Below are 24,242 nucleotides of genomic sequence, written 5' to 3'. Positions count from 1 at the left end.
AAAAAAAAAAGACATTTAAATAATGATAATAAATTCAGAAAATGGTAAAGGTACGCTTAAAGAAAATTTAAAGAAAAGAAATTCAGAAAAAAAAATAACGATTTAAATTAAACACAAAAAAAGCTAAAGAATTCATAAAATCAAAAGATTTAAAACTTATATCTTTGGGTAAGGATAAAAATGCACTAATTTTGGACACATACGTCTCACACAAATAATGAGGAATAACAACAAGAAGATGAAATACAAACGGTCAAGAAATGTGTACACATATTTTCTAAAAATGATGAAGTTGGTCTATACTTAAAAATTTAAGACTACAACAGATGCTAACACATGAAAGCATTTTTCAGTGTTGAAAGTGTTTTTTAGTGTTGTTGAGTAGAAATAGATGATGGCATGAAACTCGGTAGGAGAAGGTATATTTCAAATCTTTCAATTGGACAACCAAACCAGGAAAGTCATATATGAGATAAGCGGACTAAGTAAAATAATTTATTGATATTTTCAATTAATTGAATTATAATACTTTCTATAATAATAATTCCATAATTATATTACTAAAAAGTACACTCTCTGTCCTAATTTATGTGACATAGTTTGACTAGGCACGAAGTTTAAAGAAGAAACGAAAGATCTTTGAAAATTATGGTCTAAAACAATTCATAGATATTTGTGTGGATTTAAATCATTTCATTAAAGGTAAAAAGGGAAGTTTCAAGTTAAATGATTTCTCAACATAAAAATATATCATTCTTTTTTAGCAGACTAAAAAGAAAACTGTGGTACCATTTTTTGTGTTGGGCCCGTTCTAGCACGGGCTTTCATCATCTAGTATATATATACTATGTTCAAAACACGATTAATATAAGATTATAGTTTGTGCTCCGTATCCAAAACTTTATTATATTAATGTTTGCTACGAATACAAAGGCTGCAAAAATTTATTAATACTTTTTAAAAGAGAACACTTGTTGAAAAGGAAACTATTTTCTTCTATTTGAGATAAAACAATAGCAATATTTAAGCATCAGTTGATACTTTCAATTTTAATTCGATTAATTTAAAGGTGTAAAATACTTATTATTTTTTATCAAATTTTGATTTTAATAATTCTAATTCAAATTGTTAAATTAATTTTACATGTTTAAAACGAAACAAAGTAAAAATTTGATAAATACGATTAATATAACATTGTAACTTGTGCTCCGTATCCAAAACTTTATTATATCTATGAATACAAAATCTGCAAAAATTTATTAATACTTTTTAACAGAGAAAACTTGTTTAAAAGGAAACTATTTTCCTCTCTTCGAGATAAAAGAATAGCAATATTTAAACATCAGTTGATACTTTCAGTTTTAATTCGATTAATTTAAAGGTATAAAATACTTTTTTTTTCAAATTTTGATTCAAATTTTTAAATTAATTTTACATGTTTAAAACGAAACAAAGTAGAAATTTGATTTTCTATTTAAACGAAGAACGACTATTTTTTAATTTTTGGTAAATATTCTCGATTTAGCTCATTTTACTTGACATGTTGTCTTTTGCATGGTTTTTTACGGAAACGTCAATTAGAATTATAATTTGACTAATTTACCTTATTCATTATTTGATCTCCATTTGATATTATTTTTTCTTTTACGACATTAACCTCTTTTCACATTTATTAGAGTAAGAATAAAAATGAAAAAGTAATTAAATTCTATCTTATTTTAAAATATAAATATTTTAAGTATATTTATTTTAGTAAACATAACAAATAAATGACATGGTGGAATAGCAAATACAACAATTCAATATCTAGATTAGATTTTAGGCTAATATAAAAAAAAATTGTATGATTTGGCTACCTAATCTTTTGAAGAAAAGCAATAATATGGGATCCATATTTTTTGCTGTACAATAATTTCATTTGCTCTCACTAAACGGTTAATATGCATGTGACAATAAATCCATCATTATTGACTTAATAAGAAACTTTGGAAATTACATGAATAATGTTTGATTTTTTAATATGGGGTGCACTTTTTTTTTTACATTATTTATTTTTTAATATGGGATCCACCTTTTTTAATATGGGGTTTCACTTTTTTTAATATGGGGTTTCACTTTTTTTTTTTTCAATTGCATGGTGTTTAGTATGGGGCCCACCTTTTTTTTTTTTTTGGTGGAACGGACGATGATCCACCCGTGCTTCTATATAGTTAGAAAAATATATAGAAGCATGGGTTAAACCCGTGCTTCGTCGTCAGTCATCATTTAAAAAAAAAAAAAAAAAAGGGGGGGGGGGGGGACCCCGCCATCTCCAAACTCATGTAAAAAAAAAAAAGTGGACCCCATATTAAAAAAATTAAGCAATATTATAAAAAAAAAAGTGGACCTCATTAAAAAAACAAGCAATTTCTACTATATTAGAAGCACCGGTTGGTGCTTCTTTCGTCGTCCGTGTGTGGGCCCCCCCCCCCAAACATTAAAAAAAAAAGAAAAAATTTTGGGCCTCATATTTTAAACAGGCCCTAAAAAAAAAAAAATTATGGGCCCCATATTCAACAACATCCAGTATTAAAAAAAATTGTAAAAAAAAATGTGGGCCCCATATTAAACAACATCCAGTATTAAAAAAAAAAAGTCAAACCCACCACATCAAAACTCACGAAAAAAAAAAGTGGACCATATATTAACAAAATTAAACAATATTGAAAAAAAAAGTGAATCCCATATTTTTGGGCCCCATATTAAACTGGCCCTAAAAAAAAATTGTGAGCCCCATATTCAACAACATCCAGTATTAGAAAATATTAGAAGCACCGGCTGGTGCTTCTTTCGTCGTCTGTGTGTGGAACCCCCCCCCCCCCCCCCCCACCAACATAAAAAAAATATTTGGGCCCCATATTTTAAACAGGCCCTAAAAAAAATTGTGGGCCCCATATTCAACAACATCCAGTATTAAAAAAAAAGTGGAACTCACCACATCCAAACTCACGGGAAAAAAAAAGTGGACCCTATATTAACAAAATCAAGCAATATTAAAAAAAAAGTGAACCCCATATTTAAAAAACAAACAATGTTAAAAAAAATGTGGGCCCCATATTAAACATGATGCGTATTCATAGCAAACACTAATATAATAAAGTTTTAAATACGGAGCACCAACTACAATGTTATATTAATCGTGTTTTGAACATAGTATCCCATATTGACAAAATCAAGCAATATATAAAAAAAAATGGATCCCATATTAAAAAAATAAACAATATAAAAAAAAAGTGCAGAATTTGTATTCTTAGCAAACACTAATATAATAAAGTTTTAGATACGGAGCACAAATTACAATGTTATATCAATCATGTTTTGAACATAGTATATATATAAAAAAAATAAAAATTGTGCCTCATATTAAACTGGCCCATAAAAAAAAAAAAAATGTAAAAAAGAAATTGTGGGCCTCATATATATTGACCCCATACTAAACAACATCAAGCAATATATAAAAGAAAAAAGTGAAACCCACCATCTCTAAACTCACGGTAAAAAAAGTGGAACCCATATTAACAAAATCAAGCAATATCAAAAAAACTAAATTGAACCCCATATTAAAAAAAAATAATGTCAAAAAAGACTTTGTATTCGTAGTAAACACTAATATAATAAAGTTTTAGATACGGAGTACAAACTACAATGTTATGTTAATCGTGTTTTGAACACAGTATGTGTATATATATATATATATATATGCATAAAAATAATGCAAATTAATAATGTCAAAAAAAAAGTGCACCCCATATTAAAAAATCAAACAATATTCATGTAATTTGCAAAGTATCTCATTAAGTCAATAATGATGGATTTATTATCGCGTGCGTATCAATCCATTAGTGGGAGCAAATTAAATTATTGTACAGTAACATACTTAAAATACTTATATATTAAAATAAGATAGAATCTAATTACTTTTTCATTTTTTCCTTACTCTAATAAATGTGAAAATAATTGTAGGCCCCATATTAAACACCATGCGTATTTGTAGCAAACACTAATATAATAAAGTTTTAAATATAGAGCACAAACTACAATGTTATATTAATTGTGTTTTGAAAATAGTATCCCATATTAACAAAATCAAGCAATATATATACAAAAAAAAAGTGAATCCCATATTAAAAAAATGAACAATGTAAAAAAAAAAAAGTGCAGACTTTGTAATTAGCAAACACTAATATAATAAAGTTTTAGATACGGAACACAAATTACAATGTTATATCAATCGTGTTTTGAACATAGTATATATATATATTATATACATAAAAATAATGCAAACTAATAATGTCCAAAAGGGTGGGCCCCATACTAAATGACACCAAGCAATATAAAAAATAAAAACAAAAAAGAAGAAACTATATAAAGCATGGGTTTAGACCCATGCTTCATCGTCCGTTGACCCTTTAAAAAAAAGTGGAACTAACCACATCCAAACTCACGGAAAAAAAGTGAACCCCATATTAACAGAATCAAGCAATATTAAAAAAAAAATGTGAATCCCATATTAATAAAACAAACAATGTTAAAAAACAAATGCTTAGAAAATCAAACAATTAAATCAATAATGATGGACTCTTTAAAATAAGGAAAAAAATCAATTTCTACTTTGTTTCGTTTTAAACATGTAAAATTAATTTAATAATTTGAATTATAATTATCTAAATCAAAATTTGATAAAAAATAATAAGTATTTTACACCGTTAAATTAATCGAATTAAAATTGAAAGTATCAACTGATGCTTAAATATTGCTATTGTTTTATCTCAAAGAGAGGAAAATAGTTTCTTTTTAAACAAGTCTTCTCTTTTAAAAAGTATTAATAAATTTTCGTAGCAAAGACGAATAAAATAAAGTTCTAGATACGGAGCACAAACTACAATGTTATATTAATCGTATTTTGAACATAGTATATATATATATATATATATATATATATATATATATATATATATCATTATCTAAACACAACTATATATACATAAATACACTATAATTCGAAGTGTTGGGCCCGTGCGCAGCACGGGCATAGGCCATCTAGTGTTAAATAGAAGTATGGGTTAAACCCATGCTTCGTCGTCAGTCATCATTTTTTTTAAAAATCAGGTGGGCCCCATACTAAAAAATAAAAACACCTAGAATATTAAAAAAAAAAAAAAGTGGATCCCGCCATCTCCAAACTCATGTAAAAAAAAAAAAAAAAAAACGGACCCCATATTAAAAAAATCAAGCAACATTAAAAAAAAAGTGAAACCCATATTAAAAAAAATAGAAATGTAAAAAAAAAATACGTGCACCCCATATTAAGTATAGAAGCATGGGTTAAACCCATGCTTCGTCGTCAGTCATCATTTTTTTTTTAAATAAGTGGGCCCCACACTAAAAACACCAAGAATATTAAAAAAAAAAAGGAAAAATAAAGTGGACCCCGCCATCTCCAAACTCATGTGGAAAAAAAAAACGGACCCCAAATTAAAAAAATCAAGCAATATTTAAAAAAAAAAATGAACCCCATATTAAAAAAACAAGTAATGTCAAATAGAAGCATGGGTTAAACCCATGCTTCGTCGTGAGTCATCATTTAAAAAAAAAAAATAGGTGGGCCCCATGCTAAAAACACCAAGAATATTAAAAAAATGAAAAAAAAAGTGAATCCCGCCATCTCCAAACTCATGTAAAAAAAAAAAAAAGCGGACCCCAAATTAAAAAAATCAAACAATATTAAAAAAAAAAAAAGTGAACCCCATATTAAAAAAATAAGCAATGTCAAAAAAAAAAAAAAAACATGCATCCCATATTAAAAAATCAAACAATATTCGTGTAATTCCCAAAGTATCCCCATTAAGTCAATAATGGTGGATTCATTGTCACATGCATATCAACCCATTAGTGGGAGCAAGTGAAATTATTATACAACAAAAAACATGGACCCCATATTATTGCTTTTCTTCAAAAGGTTAAATAGCCAAACCATACAATTTCCTTTCTTTTCTTATATTAGCCTGATATCTAATCTAGATATTTAACTGTTGTATATGTTATTCCGCCATGTCATTTATTTGTTATGTTTACTAAAATAAATATACTTAAAATATTTATATTTTAAAATAAGATAGAATTTAATTACTTTTTCATTTTTTTCCTTACTCTAATAAATGTGAAAAGAGATTAACGTCGTAAAATAAAAAATAATATTAAATGGAGATCAAATAATTAATAAGGTGAATTAGTAAAATTCTAATTCTAATTGACGTTTCCTTAAAAAACCGTGCAAAAGACAACATGACAATTAAAATGAGCTAAACCAAGAATATTTACCAAAAATTAAAAAATAGCAGTTCTTCGTTTAAATAGAAAATCAAATTTCTACTTTGTTTCGTTTTAAACATGTCAATTACTTTAATAATTTGAATTAGAATTATCTAAATCAAAATTTGATAAAAAATAATAAGTATTGTTTAGGTCCAATCTATATACATTAACAATAGAATATTTTACACCTTTAAATTAATCTAATTAAAATTTAAAGTATCAACTGATGCTTAATTATTGGTATTGTTTTATCTGAAAGAGAGGAAAATAGTTTTCTTTTAAACAAGTCTTCTCTTTTAAAAAGTATTAATAAATTTTTGCCATCTTTGTATTCGTAGCAAACACTAATATAATAAAGTTTTGGATATGGAGCACAAACTACAATGTTATATTAATCGTGTTTTGAACATAGTGTGTGTATATATATATATATATATATATATATATATATATAAACAGTGCAAACTTATGTATGTTTATTAGCAATATAAAATATATATATTATCACTATCCAAACACAACTACATACACATATATAAACTATAATCCAAAGTGTTGGCGCACGGGCATGCGCCGTCTAGTATAAGAGAAGAATAAGAAAATATTAGTGTCACTTGGCCCGTGCTAAGCCTGGGTCAATATTAACATTAAAATCTTTTTTTTTGCGCGGATTGCCCTTCATTTGGGGTGGTCTTTAATTTTTGCCCTTTAAATTGGTGGTCTTTCAGTATTGCCCCTCGCCTAACACCCTGAAGTTGTGGGTTCAAGGCAGAATTTTCTCGAGGTAGAGGTTGCATAATTCTGCCTCAGGTAGAATTTGCATGGGAACAAGCAAAATTTGCACGGGCTGAAATTCTGCCTGTGCAGGCAAAAATTCTGCCTGAAGGGCAGAATTTAAAGACCACCATTTTGAGAAGTAAAAATTAAAGACCGCCTCCAGCGAAGGGCAATCCTGCAAATTGCCCCATTAAAATTAAATGTATAATTATTTTTTATTTTTCACTCTCTCTTTTTGACATTAGGTTATTGAAGGAGCAGTACTTTGCCATTTTCTACAAAATCTTAAAAACTAAATCATAATATAGAAATATTTGAAAGTTAAAGAAGAATTTCCTTTTATTTTCAAATAAATTCATGATATCACATCTTTTTTTTTTTAATTTCATTGAAGGCTTTTGGGAATATAGTGTCCAATAATCCAAATTGAACTATATCATATATCGAATTAATTTGACTCATTTGTTCCTGAATTAAATCAATATTGACTAACCAACTATTGCAAAAAGATATTTGAGTGTACAAGAAATGCTAGCACGATTTTCAACCTCAAATAAATAAAGAAACTATGACTTGAAAGTCGATAAGTGACGTTATATTTAATTGAAAATGAACTAATGCATGACAAAGCAACAGTCTGTTGACGAAGCTAATCATTTGTTTACAAATGTTTTTATTCTTTATTTTCCTTTATCGCACTGGGTATTTCAATATCTATTGTTGAAATTCAATATCAAATAGACCAGTTCATTCTTTTTGCGAAACATTCCAAGAAGAAAGAACAAATTCGACAATCTATTTTAAGCTAAAATTAATAAAAAATACAAAATTATATTCATTTATTTTATTAGCTATCCTAAACGCACTACTTTCAATAGCAAGCTCACCATATAAGAGCATAAGAGCTCAATAAATTATTCATAGTAATGTTAAATTTTAAAATCTTTAGAGGAATGCCAAAAGCAATATCGTTAGTGGAATCTATATTTTTAAGCTTAAGATAAGAGAATAAGATCTATAAATAGACTTATAAATATCTATATTAGTGATACCCATCTCAGAAGACGGAATCATTAAGCAATGAATATGCACAATGACTGATGTGTCTTAGTAGATTTATTATGACATTGATTTCATTTTTTGTTAAGGAAAAAAATGTTCCTTCCTTCTCATTTTATGTGAAAGTATTATTCTTTGGGTAGTCAGATCATTTAAAAAAAAAATATTTTAACTGACTAACTATGTGGCCTTTGGTACTTTTGAATCATTAAAATAAAATTTATATATTTAAAAACTAAGCAAAAAAATTATGAATAATTGCTCTCCTACGTGAATTATTATATTTTTTTAAGATTATTTTTTATTTTATTTTTGTTGACAAAAACTTATAAGTAAAATAAAAAAGAATTACATAATTATTTTACCATGTAGAAAATTAGTGATTAAACACCAATACATACAACACTAAAGAGTTGGTGCAAGGGCGGGGGGTGTGGGGTGGGGGAGAGGGGGGGGGGGGGGCGGTGTGTGAAGAGATTGAATTAGAGTCTTGCAATATATCTAAAAGTATGTTTTTTCTTATTTACCAAATTAGATAATGGCAGTTAAAGTAATATTAAACTAAATTAAGGGCAACATAGAAGAGAAATAAGACAAACTTTCAAAGTCGAACAACACATGTCATCTATAAAATAGCTATCGGAAATTACAAACTTGCTTATCAATAGTAGTAATACCCTGAGGTTCCTAGAAACTACTAGCATATCTTGAACATTAAACATTCTTGCTCCTGCACTCTCAACTACATCTGTTTTTTCATGTTGTTGACATATAATGAAGACCACAAGTGTTCTTTCCAATGGAACCTACTCAACCCTCCCTGAGATTTATATTCGCCCTGAATCTCAAAGGCCTCATTTGTCTGAAGTTGTTGACAGACAAGATGTTGTTCCAGTTATCGACTTGTGTTGCAGTGATAGAAACATTATCATTCATCAAATTGGCGAAGCTTGTCGTCTTTATGGATTTTTCCAGGTTCTCCTTTTCATTTCATTAACGCATAGAGTTAATAATCTCTTTGTATTCCAATTTGTGTGGCACACCATTAGTCAAAAAGGTTTTCTTTTACCATGGTTTTGTTAAACAATTTTTCAATTATTTTGAACTATACATTAACTGTCAAATGACTTTCAAATATGTAAATTTTATTTTTAAGAAAGTTGAAAAATCTACGTTTGAATGCTCATCGAAAACTACGTATTTTGACATCCGTGCTCTGGACGTTGCTACATATGGTGGAGCACAGGAAGTAGTCATTTTTTAATGGCCTTCATCATTTTTTTTCTTATGGAACTTAGCTTGATTATGATCAGGTAATAAACCATGGTGTACCAAAGGAAGTAATAGATGAAATGCTAGAGGTTGCCCATGAGTTTTTCAGGCTACCTGTGGAAGAGAAAATGAAGTTATATTCAGATGATCCATCAAAGACCATGAGATTATCCACTAGTTTTAATGTGAAGAAGGAAACTGTTCATAATTGGAGAGATTATCTTAGACTGCATTGTTATCCTTTGGAGAAATACGCCCCTGAATGGCCTTCTAATCCCTCTTCTTTCAGGTAAACACAATTACATTCCCTCAAGCTAATTAGTTTTATGTTTCAATCTAATGTAATAAAATAGTTCATTCAAGTGCGCCAATACCATTACTACCAAAAACAAAAAAAGAAGAAGAAGAAGAAGGGAATTAACGACGGATAAATTATATAGCTAAATAAAAAAGGTTGCTAATCCTATTTACCCATAAATTTATGGCAACCTACGAGTTATTTAGTTGTAGATTAATAACGAATTTCGTAATTAATTTTTAATTTTCTTTTTAGTCATGTTCGGGTCCCTCTTTTAAAACATTTTTTTCTCTCTTTTTCCTTTTTTTTTTTATCGTTCACGGTCATTTTCTATGAAGCGTGTTTGTCAGGTATCTAAGGTGTTTTTTGTGCAAATTATTTGTCACGTATCTAACGAGTCGTATTCTTGTTTGTCATGTCTTTAAGTTGTGTAAAATATTATCACGTATCTAACTAGCCGTATTTTGTTTGTCATCTCTCTTAGTTGTTTTTGCGTAAACGTTATGTTACATATATATCTGGGTAGATTATTTGTTACTATTAAGTTCTTTCTATGTTAAAAAAGAAAAAAGAAGTACGGAAGATGTGAAACCCCCGAATAAAAAAGAGTGTTCACTTAATCTTTATTTTTTTAATTAAAAAAGATTATTCACCTACCAAATTAAAAAAGAATTTACGTGTCAATTGACTAAATTTCAATATCTATTTAATTATGAGTATTTTAGTCAAATTACCTATTTTTCTCTATAAGTTAGTATTTTTTAAGGTGTGTAACTGGCTAAATGGATACTTATTTTATCCGGAGGGAGTGCTATATTCGTTAAAGTACACCTTCATTGTTTAAGCCACGTGTCAATATTTCTGTGGTGAATATAAAAAATCTAGCTAGAGTAATGGGTCCCAAGACAATTCTTTCCCCAACAATGAATTTACAAAGTTAATGATTAACTTTGATTTGATTGTTTAAGAGCTCTAATTAGATTATGTCAAATTAGTCTGCATAACCCTTTTTCAATTCATAAGGGTGATGAATAGTGTTTTAAAAGGCGTTTCTGAGGTGAGTTCCGGGGCAAAGCGTACCAAAAACGCATCGAGACGTACAAGCGGGGTTTACCCCGAGGCAAAATGTACCAAAAACGCATCGAGGCGTACAGGCGGGGCGTAAGCCCCAACCTTCGGGGCGTTCGCCTAGGCATAAGCCCCAACATTTGAGGCGTTCATTTGGGACGTAAGCCCGGGGAACTTTTATAAATTTGAGCCAAAATTGCTTAATAATTTTTTAAAAAAGTTAAATATCCAGTAATTAATTCATAGTAAATTCTCAAACTAAATATTTCAAAAAGTCAAAAGTTTTTTCTAATGGTTTATCCTAATTTCATTAGCTTTTCTCATTGTTGTTTACGGAGTAACATAACATATACACTTTATACCTTTGTATGCAAAGTAAACTACAAAGCAAAGAGTTTTGTCCTCCAATTCTTACTATCTTCCATGTTTGCATTTTCCTTCATTATGCTTTATTTTCTTCAAGATTTTTTTAGCATTCTTCAATTTATAATTTTCAAGATAGTTTTTAGTTTTAGAATTTCTTTTGATATCACTCTAGTTTAGATAATGTTTTGAAGACTCTACTCTAGCTATTTGTATTATAATGAATATTAATTTGTATTTAGTTTTAGGTTTTAAAATAATAACTTTATATTATTGTCAATTTTATCTTTGAATTATTAGGACAAAGTATCGTTTTGTCAACTCTAATTATGTTTCATCATAGTCATGTTATTGTGTAATGCATCTTTACATTCACTTTTTCATGATATTTTTAATAATTCATGCATATGCTATTATGTTAATAATAAATATATATATATTTTTATACTAATTCTTTTATTTATTTATATAATTTTAGTATATTTTTTACTTATATTTTTATTTTATTAATTTAAAAAAAAATAAAAATTAAATATTCGTGGGGCTTACGCCTTGCGAGACATATGTAAAACGCTTCGCCTTACGCCCGCATCTTTTAAAACACTGGACTGATGATGAATAAAATCTCACGCGATTGTGCTGACCTATTTTTCTAAAGAAACAAAAATTGAAACAAAAACGAATATTTATTTTTATACAAACAAGAATTTTTATTTGACCTCACACAATTAACACAAATTATATGGAGTATTTCCGCATGAAAGCAACTTGTCGTCGGCATGACGGCATCATGGTGACATAGATGGTAGATAGAAATTGTGTAAGCTTCTGCGATAGATAATTGATTCCCTTTGTTGTCAGGTAGTATTATTACACTAGTAGACAACGACTTTAGGATTGGATTTCGATTTGGTCCGTGAAAGAACCTTTTTTGTAAAAAGATACAGTACTGTAATTTTATCAATCTGGTCGTATTTCGAGAACATTTTTCTGTCTTTTGAATATTTAATTTCTTAAACTAAGATTCGATTTTTTTTTTTTTTAAATTCAACGATGTGCTATTGAGTTCCGCGATCGGTTATCTCAGCATGTCATATTTTTTTATTGTTTTCAGTAAGTATTTAATATCTATATTGACAATAGTAGTGTATAAAATAAATATAATTCATTGTGATAATGAAGTGGATCTATTTAATTTAAGTTTATGTTTTAAATTAATTAGAAGATGTGAATGTAGTACTATTTTTTTTAGATTTATTCTTTCAATAGTTTTTGGTTATCTTGTCTAATCTTTCTATTTTTTTTCTTCGGATTGAATTTACACAGTTTTTCTACATTTACTTCGGTTTGCTAACTCAACTGTAGAGCTTCGTTGGTTGATTTCAAAATAGTATATGCGGTAGAAAAATGGATGATTTTTTTTTTTTTTTTTCTTTAAGAAAAGTCTTTTTACTCTCAAACTTTATTTTTGTTTCTCTCTTCATCTTTGGATTCATGCTTTTGTCTTTCATCCTTTTCCATTTTTTTCTTGTTTTTTACTCGTTTTAATTGGGAGAAGAATCTAATTACACCCTTTAATTTATTCAATGGACAGGAAAATAGTGAGCAGATACTGCACGGAAGTTCGACAACTTGGATATAGATTGGAAGAAGCAATATCAGAGAGCCTAGGCCTTGAGAAAGATTGTATAAAGAATGCGTTGGGTGAACAAGGTCAACATATGGCTATCAATTTTTACCCTCAGTGTCCAGAACCTGAACTCACTTATGGGCTACCAGCCCATACAGATCCAAATGCCCTTACTATTCTTCTTCAAGATTTGCAAGTAGAAGGTCTTCAAGTTCTCAAGGATGGAAAATGGTTATCTGTTAAACCTCAGCCTAATGCCTTTGTCATCAATATTGGTGATCAATTGGAGGTAAACCATACTCTCTTTTATTTCATGATAAGATTTTAAGTTAGTTACACTACTGTGGCTTAACCTGTTATGACAGATTACTTTATTTTTTTTCACGTTATCCTATAGTAGATGTATTCATTAGTTATTTATTGTCGTTGGTCAAAGTTGAAGATATTATTAAGTAAATAGAAGTCGTATATCCTATATATTTAACAGTTTAATTAAGTTTTTAGACGAGATAGTTACGCACAGTTCGGTATGATAGCAAAGGTCCTAAATTTAAACTTCACCGCCACACATTATGAAATAGAAATCTCCGCTAGCTTGACAGATGGAGAAAGAATCAGGCTGACCACATGTGAGAGAATGTCTTGAAGATATAATAGTAAATAAAACTATACCCTCTCAAATAAGTTAAAATTTTAGATGAGATGGTCACACATTTCACAGTGTAAGAGGTTTAAACATGGTTAAGCGCAGAGAACTTATAAATAGAAAAAAACTCCTAGTATACTCTTGCAAGTTCCTTACAGTGATATTTGAAATACTCGTGTTTATCCTGCAGGCATTGAGTAACGGAAAGTACAAAAGTGTATGGCATCGAGCTATTGTAAATTCAGACAAACCAAGGATGTCCGTGGCTTCTTTCCTTTGTCCTTCTGAAAGTGCAATTATTAGTGCTCCACAAACCTTAACTGAAGATGGGTCACCAACCATTTATCGGGATTTCACTTATCCCGAGTATTACAACAAATTTTGGAGCAGGAATTTAGACCAGGAACACTGTTTGGAACTTTTCAAGAAAGGAAACTAATACTAGTATTTGTATGTGGGTTCAAGTTATATATCAGTATGAAGAATTCTTACATCGACCTGTGTGTAGTTTGTCACACAGCTAGCTATCGTCAGGCCATCTAATAAATGTGTTAGGCAATTTTACACTGGTAGTATAAGGAATTTTTATATCTGCCTATGTGTGTTTTTGTCACACAGCTACCGATCGAGCAGGCCATCGTAATAAATGTGTTAGGAGATTTGTACAATAATCTGCCTTTGCAGAAGTTTTCTCTTCTCTTATCCTTTTTGTTGTAGTTTCTCGCTGAAGTTATGACTTCATTTCCTAGCTGATTATGGTATGTATAAAATATCAAGATCCGCGTAAAAACAACAAAATCATCAATGCAATCATTTAGATTGCATTGTCTTTTGACCATTGACACCCTTTAAGGTTAAGCTGCAACATCTGTTTGCTTTTATTTCATACAGAAAATTAATACTGTACAACCATTGCAGACGAACAAGATTTAAGGTAACTGATTTGAACCCAATGAGTTCTATCAAGAAAAATGCGCTTTCTTTATGTATATGATTATTTTGATTTAGCTCATTTTGCCTTGGGCCATCATCTTGTACCTGAGTACTTATCGATCCTGTGGGGAAAAATCCTTAAACTTGCATCTGACCGTCTTATATTATTCTAGAGGACTTGAGATTGTTGTCTTACTCCTCCCTCTTGAAAATAGTAATTTTATAAAACTCTTTTTATGGCTATACGGGCAACCTTTATGACTTTTTAACATTGAAATTATTTTTCCCTTAAGCTATCATCCAATTACATACGGATGTTACTGAAATGTTATATATAAATTTCGGTTCTTTTCCTCTGGCATCATCATCAGTTGCTCCCCTGTTTCATATGTAGAATCAAACTGGGAAAGATGAAATTGCTTGTCTGATACAAAATGCAAAGAAACATAGGAGTTGGTCATCCACCAAATATCTCATGTGGTAGTCTCAGCCCAAGATATATCAAAACTCAGAGAAAATGGTCTTCTATGACCACTTACAATTAATGTAGAAGAAGATGATCTTTCACGTAACTGTTATTATTGGTTACGTTATGCAACATGCATTAGGATTTTCATCGGAGAAGAGATAAGGAGGCGGGATTCGTTCAGTGACATATAGTGGCTGGCAATAATACATCAGCTTATTGATGATTTCTTCTCCTTCCGATGCCTTACTACTATCGTGGCCACCTTCTTTCTTTTCTTCTTCATCTTGTTTCTTAGCTTCTTCATCTGGATTTGGATCTGGATCTTCAATCTTTGGTTCTTCCGTATGCTTCTGGGTTTCAGGTTGACGGACAATTTTGGCCTGTTTTTTCGTTCGCCTGTATACATAGTCAACGAGCTTGTTGGCGTCCATGCTTCCTTTTACTATTACTTTCCCTAAGCTCAGATCTGTTTCCACCGTGCTCACCCCTAAATTAATCATGAAGGAGATTATTAGTAGTACTATTTATCCTTAAGTCATAACAATTGGTCTCCTAATATATTTTTATGCATGGTATGATTTGATGATTTGAGGAAGAATGTGTTAGTGTTACCGACTTACAATGGATTCTTACTAATTTGCGGATCAGAAAATTAAGTGCAAAATTATAGGAACGAAGTTTGGACTCACTAGCACGATATAATACATATCGTGAATTTTCACATTTACAAACTTAAAATTCTGGACCCGTGTACTTAAAATTTTGCTAGCTAATATTAAAGAACTCGTTTGTATACCTCTCATTTTTAGAATTGTTCTTTTCAGTTGCTGGGCACAGGCCTCACAATGCATGTTGACAGTGAGCTCAATTGTCCTCAATTCACTAACCTGAAAAGGTAATATAACAAGAAGGATCAAACATTTACATTTATGGTCTTTATGTATATTCTTCAGCAAGAAATATACTGTAGGAGTATAAAAGATATACCCGTGAAGCAACAAATTCAGGTAGAGGTTCACCCTCAGCTTCAGGCAGGGGGATAGTACTTTTGCAACTCTATTTGTTTTCTTAACAATCCTCTCGCACACTGCTTGTGGTTCGATCATTCCCTTTATTGTCACTTGATTTTGCCCCATATCTATCATCACTCTCTCAACTCCTGCTCCATTTAGACATAGATTAATTAGTAGTTTTCTAAAATAGCGTCAGAAGAAAACAACCCTGGAAAACATAGTGGAGAATTGAAGGTGCACATAAACTTATCAGGACATCACAAACAAAGTGAAATATAGAGCAGAATAAAAACCTCTAATCTTTGAAATGGACCTCTCAATCTTCTTGGCACATCCTCAACAATGCAAGTCTATGTACAACATGAAAGAAGAAGATGGTTTTGATTCTTCTTTCTCCTCTATGTTCTCTTCTTTCTTTACCTCTATTTTCAGGTCTTCTTTAGAGGGCTTCTATCAAACATAATAATCAACTGTGTGAACATTTTGTCATAGTCTAATCAAATATCATAAATTCAGATTCACCAAAAGAAACAAATTCAAGAAAGGAAAATATGACTAACTTGTTTAGCTTCTTCACCCATTGTCTCTGCTGATGAGCCCTGCTTATGAGTAGTGAGGAGAAACCAGCCACCAAGCTTTTATATCCTGAAAACGAGGAGAATCAAATTACAATCACAGGACAATATGAGTTTGCAAAATTGTGGGCGCTACGATTGTTACACACAAAAAAAGAAGCTAACTCTGCGATGGCAGAGCACATGCAGGGGACCTAACTGAATAAAGGGTACCTCTTGTAATCTTATTTAATTCCTCCTTTTTGTACATTAGTTGAACTGTATTCAGGGAGGAGGGAAAGGAGAAAGGGGATTCCACAAAGCAGGGGATACCCAAATTTATGGACATAAAGAATATTAATAGCTGAGAGAAAGTAGAGAGAATAATCTTATGTAAGAGTTTTAAGGTATATGCTCAACATAATCAGGTCATTAATTAAAAAGTTTTAAGTAAATATCTTGATAAGTATAACTGATAATTTGGTATATATAATAACTGGAGTAACATATAATCACAAGTTAAAATTTACTGATAATATGAAAAAGATGTTCACACCGTCAATTCAATTCCATCTATAAACAACCTGAAGGATCTTGAATTCAGTCGTATCTTTAGTTTCATCGGTATGTTTTCATATGATTTGAAGGATCCTGTGCCGACAAGTCAGCAAAGAAAAGGCATTTATATACCGAACTGTTTGTTGCCATACAACTTTGTAAGTTGAACAAAAATGGGTTGTATCAAACTTTAGGGATGCTAAAGCACTAATGATTTGAGTATAAGGATGTTCATTCCTCAAAGTTGGTCTCACATGGGTTCTCCCAAGTCCACACCCCAAGCCCCTGCCCCTTCTCTCGGGGCAAAAGGCAACAACAAAAAAAAAAAGAAAAAAAAAAGATGGATTCAGCAAAGCCTAGTAGCTTCGTTCATTAAAAAATCCACAAAATATGAACAAATATTAAATTCTAAATGCAATTATTAGCACTTGAGTAATCCACTTCTGCCTACGTCTGACTACTACTAAATGCACCAGGTTGTGACTGGCTCCCAACAATTTTTAGGGTGGTGTTTGTGTTACTAGATAAAATATTGACATTTCATCATGGAGGCGGATTCAAGATTTGGTTTATAAGTTCCTACAACCACCTAAAATTAATATATAATTTAATAGTTGGGTTCACAATCAAATATTATAGATTTTTAATAAAATTTTAATACGCATACAAGGTACGAGCAAAAGTTATTGGGTTCACGTGACCTCAATAGTTTTCATGCTACATCCGCCAAACACACCTGTATTACCAAATTGCCACAAAAGACAGCAACTTGCACTAGATTTTGCATTATTCATTTGGCAAGTGCGTTTGGACCGGCATCCTTAGCTACTTGCTTGTTGCCTTGTTACATAAGAGAAATTTTAAAGAGCACAAGGCTACCATGGCAATCAAGAAAATGGAAATCGCCCACATGAACCGACGCTCATCACCATATTAGGTTTGCTTATTTATGTCGTATTATATACAAGTGACTGGAACGTTTATGCAACTCCAGAGACCATCAAACCACAATGTATTATCTAAACTGCAGTAGGATGTTGGTAATCATTCAGATACGTCTCTGCTATGGCTGTGTGCATCGCTGCTCCAATTGGCAGGACATCCTCGTCAAGAAAGAAGTGAGGGGAGTGTGGGGCGTGGGTAGAACCCACTTTTTCATTTCTGATCCCTATTTGAAAGATAACTCCAGGAATCACTTGTTGATAGAAGGCAAAGTCCTCACCTGCCATAACCTTTTCAGCTTCCTTGACATTCTGAGGACCAAGCACGAGTCTGCCAACCCTCTCTATATGTTGATGTAAACGCTCATCATTTGTGCAAGCTGGATATGCTGGGAACTCCTCCTCTTTCATGTCAATGTACGCCTTACACCTATGCACAGCTGCCTGTCCTTCAACTACCTGCAGGCTCCGCATAAATGTGTGTTTCAAATGCACAAAATTACTACAAGAAACCTAGGTTCTGTTCTTATTAGAAAGAACTTGTAGCAATTTCATTGATACTTGACATTGAAGACAATTAGCATCTACTGCAACGATACAATGAGAAATACATGATTCAATGGTAAAAATAATAACCTTCTCTTTTGAGGAGAGGAACAAAATTGATTATGAAAGAGAGAGAAGCAAAGCAGGAAATGTGATCCTATGGATGCTAGAGTTACTTCATATGGCATCTTCATGGGCAAAGTGCAAAAACACCACTAGTTATATACGTGTTCAAGAAGTCATCCTTAATCTTGTAAGTTGATTACATAGGTTTATGTAAACCATCATTTCTCAATGGTTAAGAATGCAATCCCAATGGCTATCTCTCAAAAAGAATTTCAAAATTTATAATACAAAATTATACGTTAAAGGAGTCTGACAGAAGATCTAATTGCAGATGGTAGCTAACAACAGTCAAGGTTCACGTAGCCAAGTACCTCTTTCACCCTCTTTTGAAGTTGAAGCAAGCCTTCAGTTGTAAGACTCCTCATAGTTCCCCCAAATTCAACATAAGGTGGAATTATATTTGATGCTGATCCACCTCTGACATAAGTAACAGAAAGAACCTTCAGGTAGAAGTGAAAATTTCAATATCAGTCAGCTTAACTATCAATGAGGCAACAAATGAGTTGTCACACTCCAAAAAAAAAAAAAAAGTTTCTAAAGGGAATACACAACACATGCCTACATAATGGTAAACATACCAAAATGTACATTTCTTATGAGGTAAACATCTTGAAGAAAAATAGAAGACAAAGGATTGGATGAAAATTGAGATTAGGGTACATACTTGACTATGAAGGGGATCTACTTCTCTCGAGATGAGCTGCTGCAATGCCACAATTGCAAATGATGCAGCAAGTACCGGATCAACAGTTTCGTGGGGTAGTGCAGCATGCCCACCTTTTCCTTCTATTTTTGCTTCAAAGAAGGAAACAGAAGCTAAAACGGGTCCAGGACTAGTGCCGATGCCCCCTGTAGGTCTTTCAAAATCAACATGCATACCAAATATAGCTTCTACACCACCTAGTGCTCCTTCCTTTATCATATGATATGCACCAGCTCCTCCTTCCTCGGCAGGTTGGAAAACAAGTCTCACGGTTCCCTTTGTGGTTTACAAAAGAATTACAGTAACATTGACATTAGCTAATAAGAGCTATTGAATGATGCCACACAAAGGACAAAACAGATGAGGTGAATTTGAACAGTGTTTTAGGAGTGTCATGTGACAAATGTATTCCTATGAAGTTGAAAAGAATAATCTAATAGTATCATTCAGACAATTACAGACTGACAAGTAGTCAAACAGTGTGGTTCGAAACCGGATGTTCCGATGGATATATAGCAAGGTGAAGCATATGTTGTTATACATAAAGAGATCCAAGATATGGTCATAGTGATACTTGTAGAAGATGATTAGGTGGACACTATTAGTCCTCTAGGGGAGGATGATCCAAATTTCAGATCATGAGTATTAAAGAAGAATATGGCATGTCGTTTTTTTTAATAGCCTGCTATGAAGTTTCCGAGGCTCTATCGAAAACAGCCTCTCTAACCCGCAAAGGTAGAGGTAAGGCCTGCATACACACACCCTTCCCGGACCCCACTTGTTGGAATATACTGGGTATGTTGTTGTTTGTTCCTATGAAGTTTGGCCTGTTCCAAAGGAGACAAATTAAGACAATAAATATGTGGCTTAACTTTTTGGAATAGATGTACTCTTCATGATCTCCCCCAAGGTGATATGTCAGTAACACAGTATTATTGTGCTCTCATCCGTTTCTGGAAACAACTAGCTGTTTTTGAAAGTCCTTATTCAGAATGCCAGCAGATTCAAGGAGATCTTCAAAGAGGAGAAAAACTCTAAGTTCCTTTTAGGCCCAACAAAGAAACAGATAATCGGGCACAAGTGAACCTGTCTCTCCTCAGCAAAGAACAAGTCGAATGGCTGCAAGAAAATGTTCAATCAGGGAGCATCTCTGACTCCAACCGCTCAACATATGGAAAGGGAAAGGGAGTTAGAACACAACTTGAAATAGCAGTCAGGACACGATTCATCAGAGTTGAAAGACTTTGAGAGAGAGACATTTCCTTCTCCAACAATACACTCATTCTCCAACTTCTCAATCATTTTGTCTCAAGTTTGCAGGACTTATAATTGGCCCCAAATGGTATACCAAGGTATGTAGATGGAAAATTTCCAGTCTTGCACCCCTAAACAGTAGCTCACTTCTGTGTTGCTTTAACTTCGCCTATTAAATACTATATGATATTTCTGGATAGATTTATGTGACGATCAAACACTGGTTTGGAGTGCAGAAACAATTGTGTACAAGAGGACTGAGCAGTTTGCCAGTGTTGTAAGTTATCTTGCACAAAAATTGAGATGGCTCAAAAGCTGTAAAGTTCTATTGACTACCTAGATCATATAAGGAAGTTTTTTTGACCTGTCCTAGATGAACATATACAAAGCTCTTAATGTTCTATATTATTTCTCAAACAAGAGGTATGCAAGTAATGAACGAATGAACAAATGAACAAACTCTTTTAGAAAATAATAAGATATATCTTGTTTGTCAGTTCCGTTTGAGTCCAGTCTTTCATTATCCAGACAAAGTACACATAATATCCCCTCCATGAAAGAATGTTATTGTCTACAGTCATCTTTGTGTAAGAAATGCCTCCTTTTGTAATAAGCTCCAAAGGCCCAGCTTAAGTGCAAACATAGATAATAAGTTGAAGCACAACGGAGACTATGATCAACATAATCACTATGTTAAAAACCTAGTAGTAAGTATTAATTTTGAGAACAAGCAATCTGGTCATTGGTCAACATTTACATTGTGCAAAGAATCTTTTGTTGCAGAATCACATAAGCACAAATTACATTCAAAATGGATCAGTATTAGTGAAGAGGGTAAAGCTCCGTTAAACCAAACATCAACAAACTCACATTAAGTTCGCCCTTCCGTTCATTCAGCAGCTTAGCAGCACCAAGAAGCATCGTCGTATGAGCATCGTGTCCACATCCATGCATTTTGCCATTGACTTTGCTCTTATGTTCCCATTCAACGAGTTCCTGTGGTTATATTCACTCGAGATCAATATCTGAGACATCTCACACTTAAATATCCATAGTAGTAAGAATCTTCCTTTCTATATCTGCTCATATAACCCTCACAACGCATAGCCGGTCACAAATCCAAAATAAAGTTGGAGGACTGCTAGGTTGACAACCAGTGTAAAAAAAAATCTAACTATATTGAATCCTCTGGAATTGTGTTATAATTATGCTTTTGGACTGCAGTAACTTTATTTTACCGCTTTAGTTTTTTGAAAAAATCCTAGTTAATATAGTTTGTTAGCCACCTATTCCTGTTCGGTACTAATTAGTTAGTTGAAATTCTGATTTTGTGGAGATATTGTAAGCTAGTATTATGATCATCTTTTATTGGCTTTTGTTACTGCTAGTATTATAAATGTAGAGCTCAATAAAGCTAAATAAATTAGTTCCACGTTGACCGCATAGTCCAGTATATTTCTCTTAGCCCTTTGTTATTTCTCTAAGTTTCTTTTGTTAAAAACCAACAATTTGATACAGAAGATTCATACAACTGACCCAATTAATTCAAGATTGGGGTATAGTTAGTTGGTTGATAGTAAAAAAAATATTGGGTAACTAGTGCATATGTACCTTCGCCAAACTTAATTACCGGGAGTAGCCCAAATATACAAAACATATATACTGATATGTATGGTATATGTATATTTAAGTATAAATATACAAATTCCTATACATTTACTGGCTGGTTTGTAAACTAGATCACCCCAAAGGTATTGGGCTGTCATTTTCCCAAAAAAATAAATATTTGTGTCTGCAGAAAATTTCAAAGGAATTGACACAAACCTGAATAGGAAGGGCATCCATATCAGCTCTTAAAGCAACAACAGGGGGAAAACCGTTGCCAATTTGAGCAACAAAACCAGTTTTGGCAAAAGGGTATTTATAATAAACACCAAGTTTATCAAGTTCACTACGAATGAGTGCACTTGTATTATATTCTTGAAATCTAAGTTCTGGGTATTCGTGAATTTTCCTTCTTATGGATACTAACCAATCTTTATCTTTCTTTGCTGAGCTCAGTACCTTTTTAGCAAATTCTTGATCAAAATAGCTGCCTTGAATTGAATACAGGAAGCTGAAGCACAAAAGATGTACAAAGGGGGAAAATGAGAACATTTTGCCAGTTTTTCTGTGTGATTTTGCTGTTGATGGTTCATTTAGACGTTGTTTACACCAGTAAAAGACATTGGTCTTTTCCCTTTCTATTTTGCCACGATCCGACGAGCCGTTTGGACATGATTTAATGATGAAATCATGATGCATGAAATTATGTTTGGATATGTAATTTGAATTTCTTAAATTATAATTTTTTTATAAACATAAAAATCTCATAAGTAATGAAAATCATCAAAATTTTCCTAATTCTTATGTAATCTTACCAAATGAGTAAATTATAGTTCATAATAAAATTAATGCGTTACTAGAAAGCCTTTCTAAAATAATACAATATCAATTGATCAAACTTTAGTTCAATAAAAAAAAATTCAACATGAATAGTAATGTAACTACTCTTTAATATAATCCTCCCACATAGTAAACATGATTGGTAAATACATTTTACCAACTTGAAGATTAATATTTAATACAAATGGTTGGTAACCATGATTGGTAAATATATGTACCAACTTATGGGTTTTTTTTTACCAAAATATAAACATATGGGTCAAATTTTACATTTATATTTTTTGAAATTATGCCTTTTTGGATGATTTGGAATTTCATCTCATGAGATGAAATCAGAGATGAAATCGCATGTCCAAACGTTGATTTCATCTCATGGGATGAAATTGCATGTCCAAACGCCTGCTAATTCTAAACAAGAGACAGGGATACGCTAACAAAGGAGGAGTAATAGTCTGTCTAAATTCAGCTTATTTTGAAAAGTATTTTTTTTAAAACTGCTTTTAAATAGTTTGTATTTAATCAATTAATTTAAAAAATACTTTTGAATAGTAATTAGTGTTTGGTCAAGTTTTTAAACAGTGTTTCTAAGTATATTTTTCTCAAAAATAATTTTAAAAAAAATACTTTTGAATAAAAAAAAAAATTTAGCTTCCGAAAAACTGATTCTGCTATTCCCAAAGTCCTTGTTTTTCTCAAAAGCTTTGATCTCTAAGGCTATAACTCTTTTCAAATTCATCCTTTTTCATTTGTTAACTTTTGGTGATTTTTCCAAGGAACCTTTTTTAAAGTTAATATATGTTTAAATAAGTGAACTCTTTATATGATTAGAATCTACATAAAAAAGTGTTATGAATTCACTTAATTGTGGATGGTTGTTCAATGAACTTGTGAGCATACATATATCTAATCAATGTATTACTTGTGATATGTAATTCTGGAATATCTGTATATCATATATATATAAAAGGGTATTCTTCACCTTTCAGAAATACACACTTGAATGAGAAAAAACTCTACATTCTCCTCTCTCTATCTCTTGTTTATATGTCTTGTTTTATTTCCGGCAATTTTCAGGATTGCCCTTCGCTGGGGGTGGTCTTTAATTTTTATCCCTCAAAATGATGGTCTTTAAATTTTGTCCTTTAGACAGAAATTCTGGCTTGCATTTTTTTTTAACTGAGCTGGGGTTCGAACTCACTACCTCCGAATTTTAGGCGAAGGGCAAAACTTAAA

At 31.6% G+C, this 24,242-nt stretch overlaps 2 protein-coding genes and 1 pseudogene across 2 annotated transcripts; 1 reads left to right on the top strand and 2 right to left on the bottom strand.

The window, feature by feature from the left end:
- The first annotated feature begins 8,843 nt into the window (after window positions 1-8,843).
- Window positions 8,844-14,169, top strand: LOC132602964 (flavanone 3-dioxygenase 2-like). The gene is made up of 4 exons (XM_060315796.1): window positions 8,844-9,165; window positions 9,504-9,751; window positions 12,786-13,110; window positions 13,658-14,169. Exons 1-4 carry the CDS (start codon window positions 8,965-8,967, stop codon window positions 13,904-13,906), a joined length of 1,023 nt encoding a protein of 340 aa, XP_060171779.1. The 5' UTR covers window positions 8,844-8,964; the 3' UTR covers window positions 13,907-14,169.
- Window positions 14,170-14,717: 548 nt separating this feature from the next.
- On the bottom strand, window positions 14,718-17,576 carry LOC132602975 (heavy metal-associated isoprenylated plant protein 9-like; annotated as a pseudogene).
- Window positions 17,577-17,716: 140 nt separating this feature from the next.
- LOC132602954 (IAA-amino acid hydrolase ILR1-like 5) lies at window positions 17,717-22,828 on the bottom strand. The gene is made up of 5 exons (XM_060315786.1): window positions 22,389-22,828; window positions 21,435-21,560; window positions 19,272-19,586; window positions 18,919-19,047; window positions 17,717-18,394 (listed from the first exon to the last, which is right to left on the bottom strand). The coding sequence occupies exons 1-5, from the start codon at window positions 22,719-22,721 to the stop codon at window positions 18,014-18,016; spliced, it is 1,284 nt and encodes a 427-aa protein (XP_060171769.1). The 5' UTR covers window positions 22,722-22,828; the 3' UTR covers window positions 17,717-18,013.
- Window positions 22,829-24,242: the final 1,414 nt, after the last annotated feature.

This window comes from Lycium barbarum, chromosome 1, assembly GCF_019175385.1.
Source record: "Lycium barbarum isolate Lr01 chromosome 1, ASM1917538v2, whole genome shotgun sequence".
In the NCBI taxonomy this organism is placed as follows: domain Eukaryota; kingdom Viridiplantae; phylum Streptophyta; class Magnoliopsida; order Solanales; family Solanaceae; genus Lycium; species Lycium barbarum.
The sequence above is the reverse complement of the archived record's forward strand: the minus strand, read 5'-3'. Positions and strand labels throughout refer to the sequence as shown.

Excerpts from the sequence above, each read along its gene's own strand:
- LOC132602964 (XM_060315796.1), top strand. The coding sequence starts at position 8,965 with ATGAAGACCACAAGTGTTCTTTCCAATGGAACCTACTCAACCCTCCCT. Across the intron at positions 9,166-9,503 it reads GTCTTTATGGATTTTTCCAG|GTAATAAACCATGGTGTACC; the intron begins GTTCTCCTTTTC and ends GATTATGATCAG. Across the intron at positions 13,111-13,657 it reads ATATTGGTGATCAATTGGAG|GCATTGAGTAACGGAAAGTA; the intron begins GTAAACCATACT and ends TTTATCCTGCAG.
- LOC132602954 (XM_060315786.1), bottom strand. The coding sequence starts at position 22,721 with ATGTTCTCATTTTCCCCCTTTGTACATCTTTTGTGCTTCAGCTTCCTG. Across the intron at positions 21,561-22,388 it reads TGGATGCCCTTCCTATTCAG|GAACTCGTTGAATGGGAACA; the intron begins GTTTGTGTCAAT and ends ATATAACCACAG. Across the intron at positions 19,048-19,271 it reads TAGATCCCCTTCATAGTCAA|GTTCTTTCTGTTACTTATGT; the intron begins GTATGTACCCTA and ends TTCTACCTGAAG.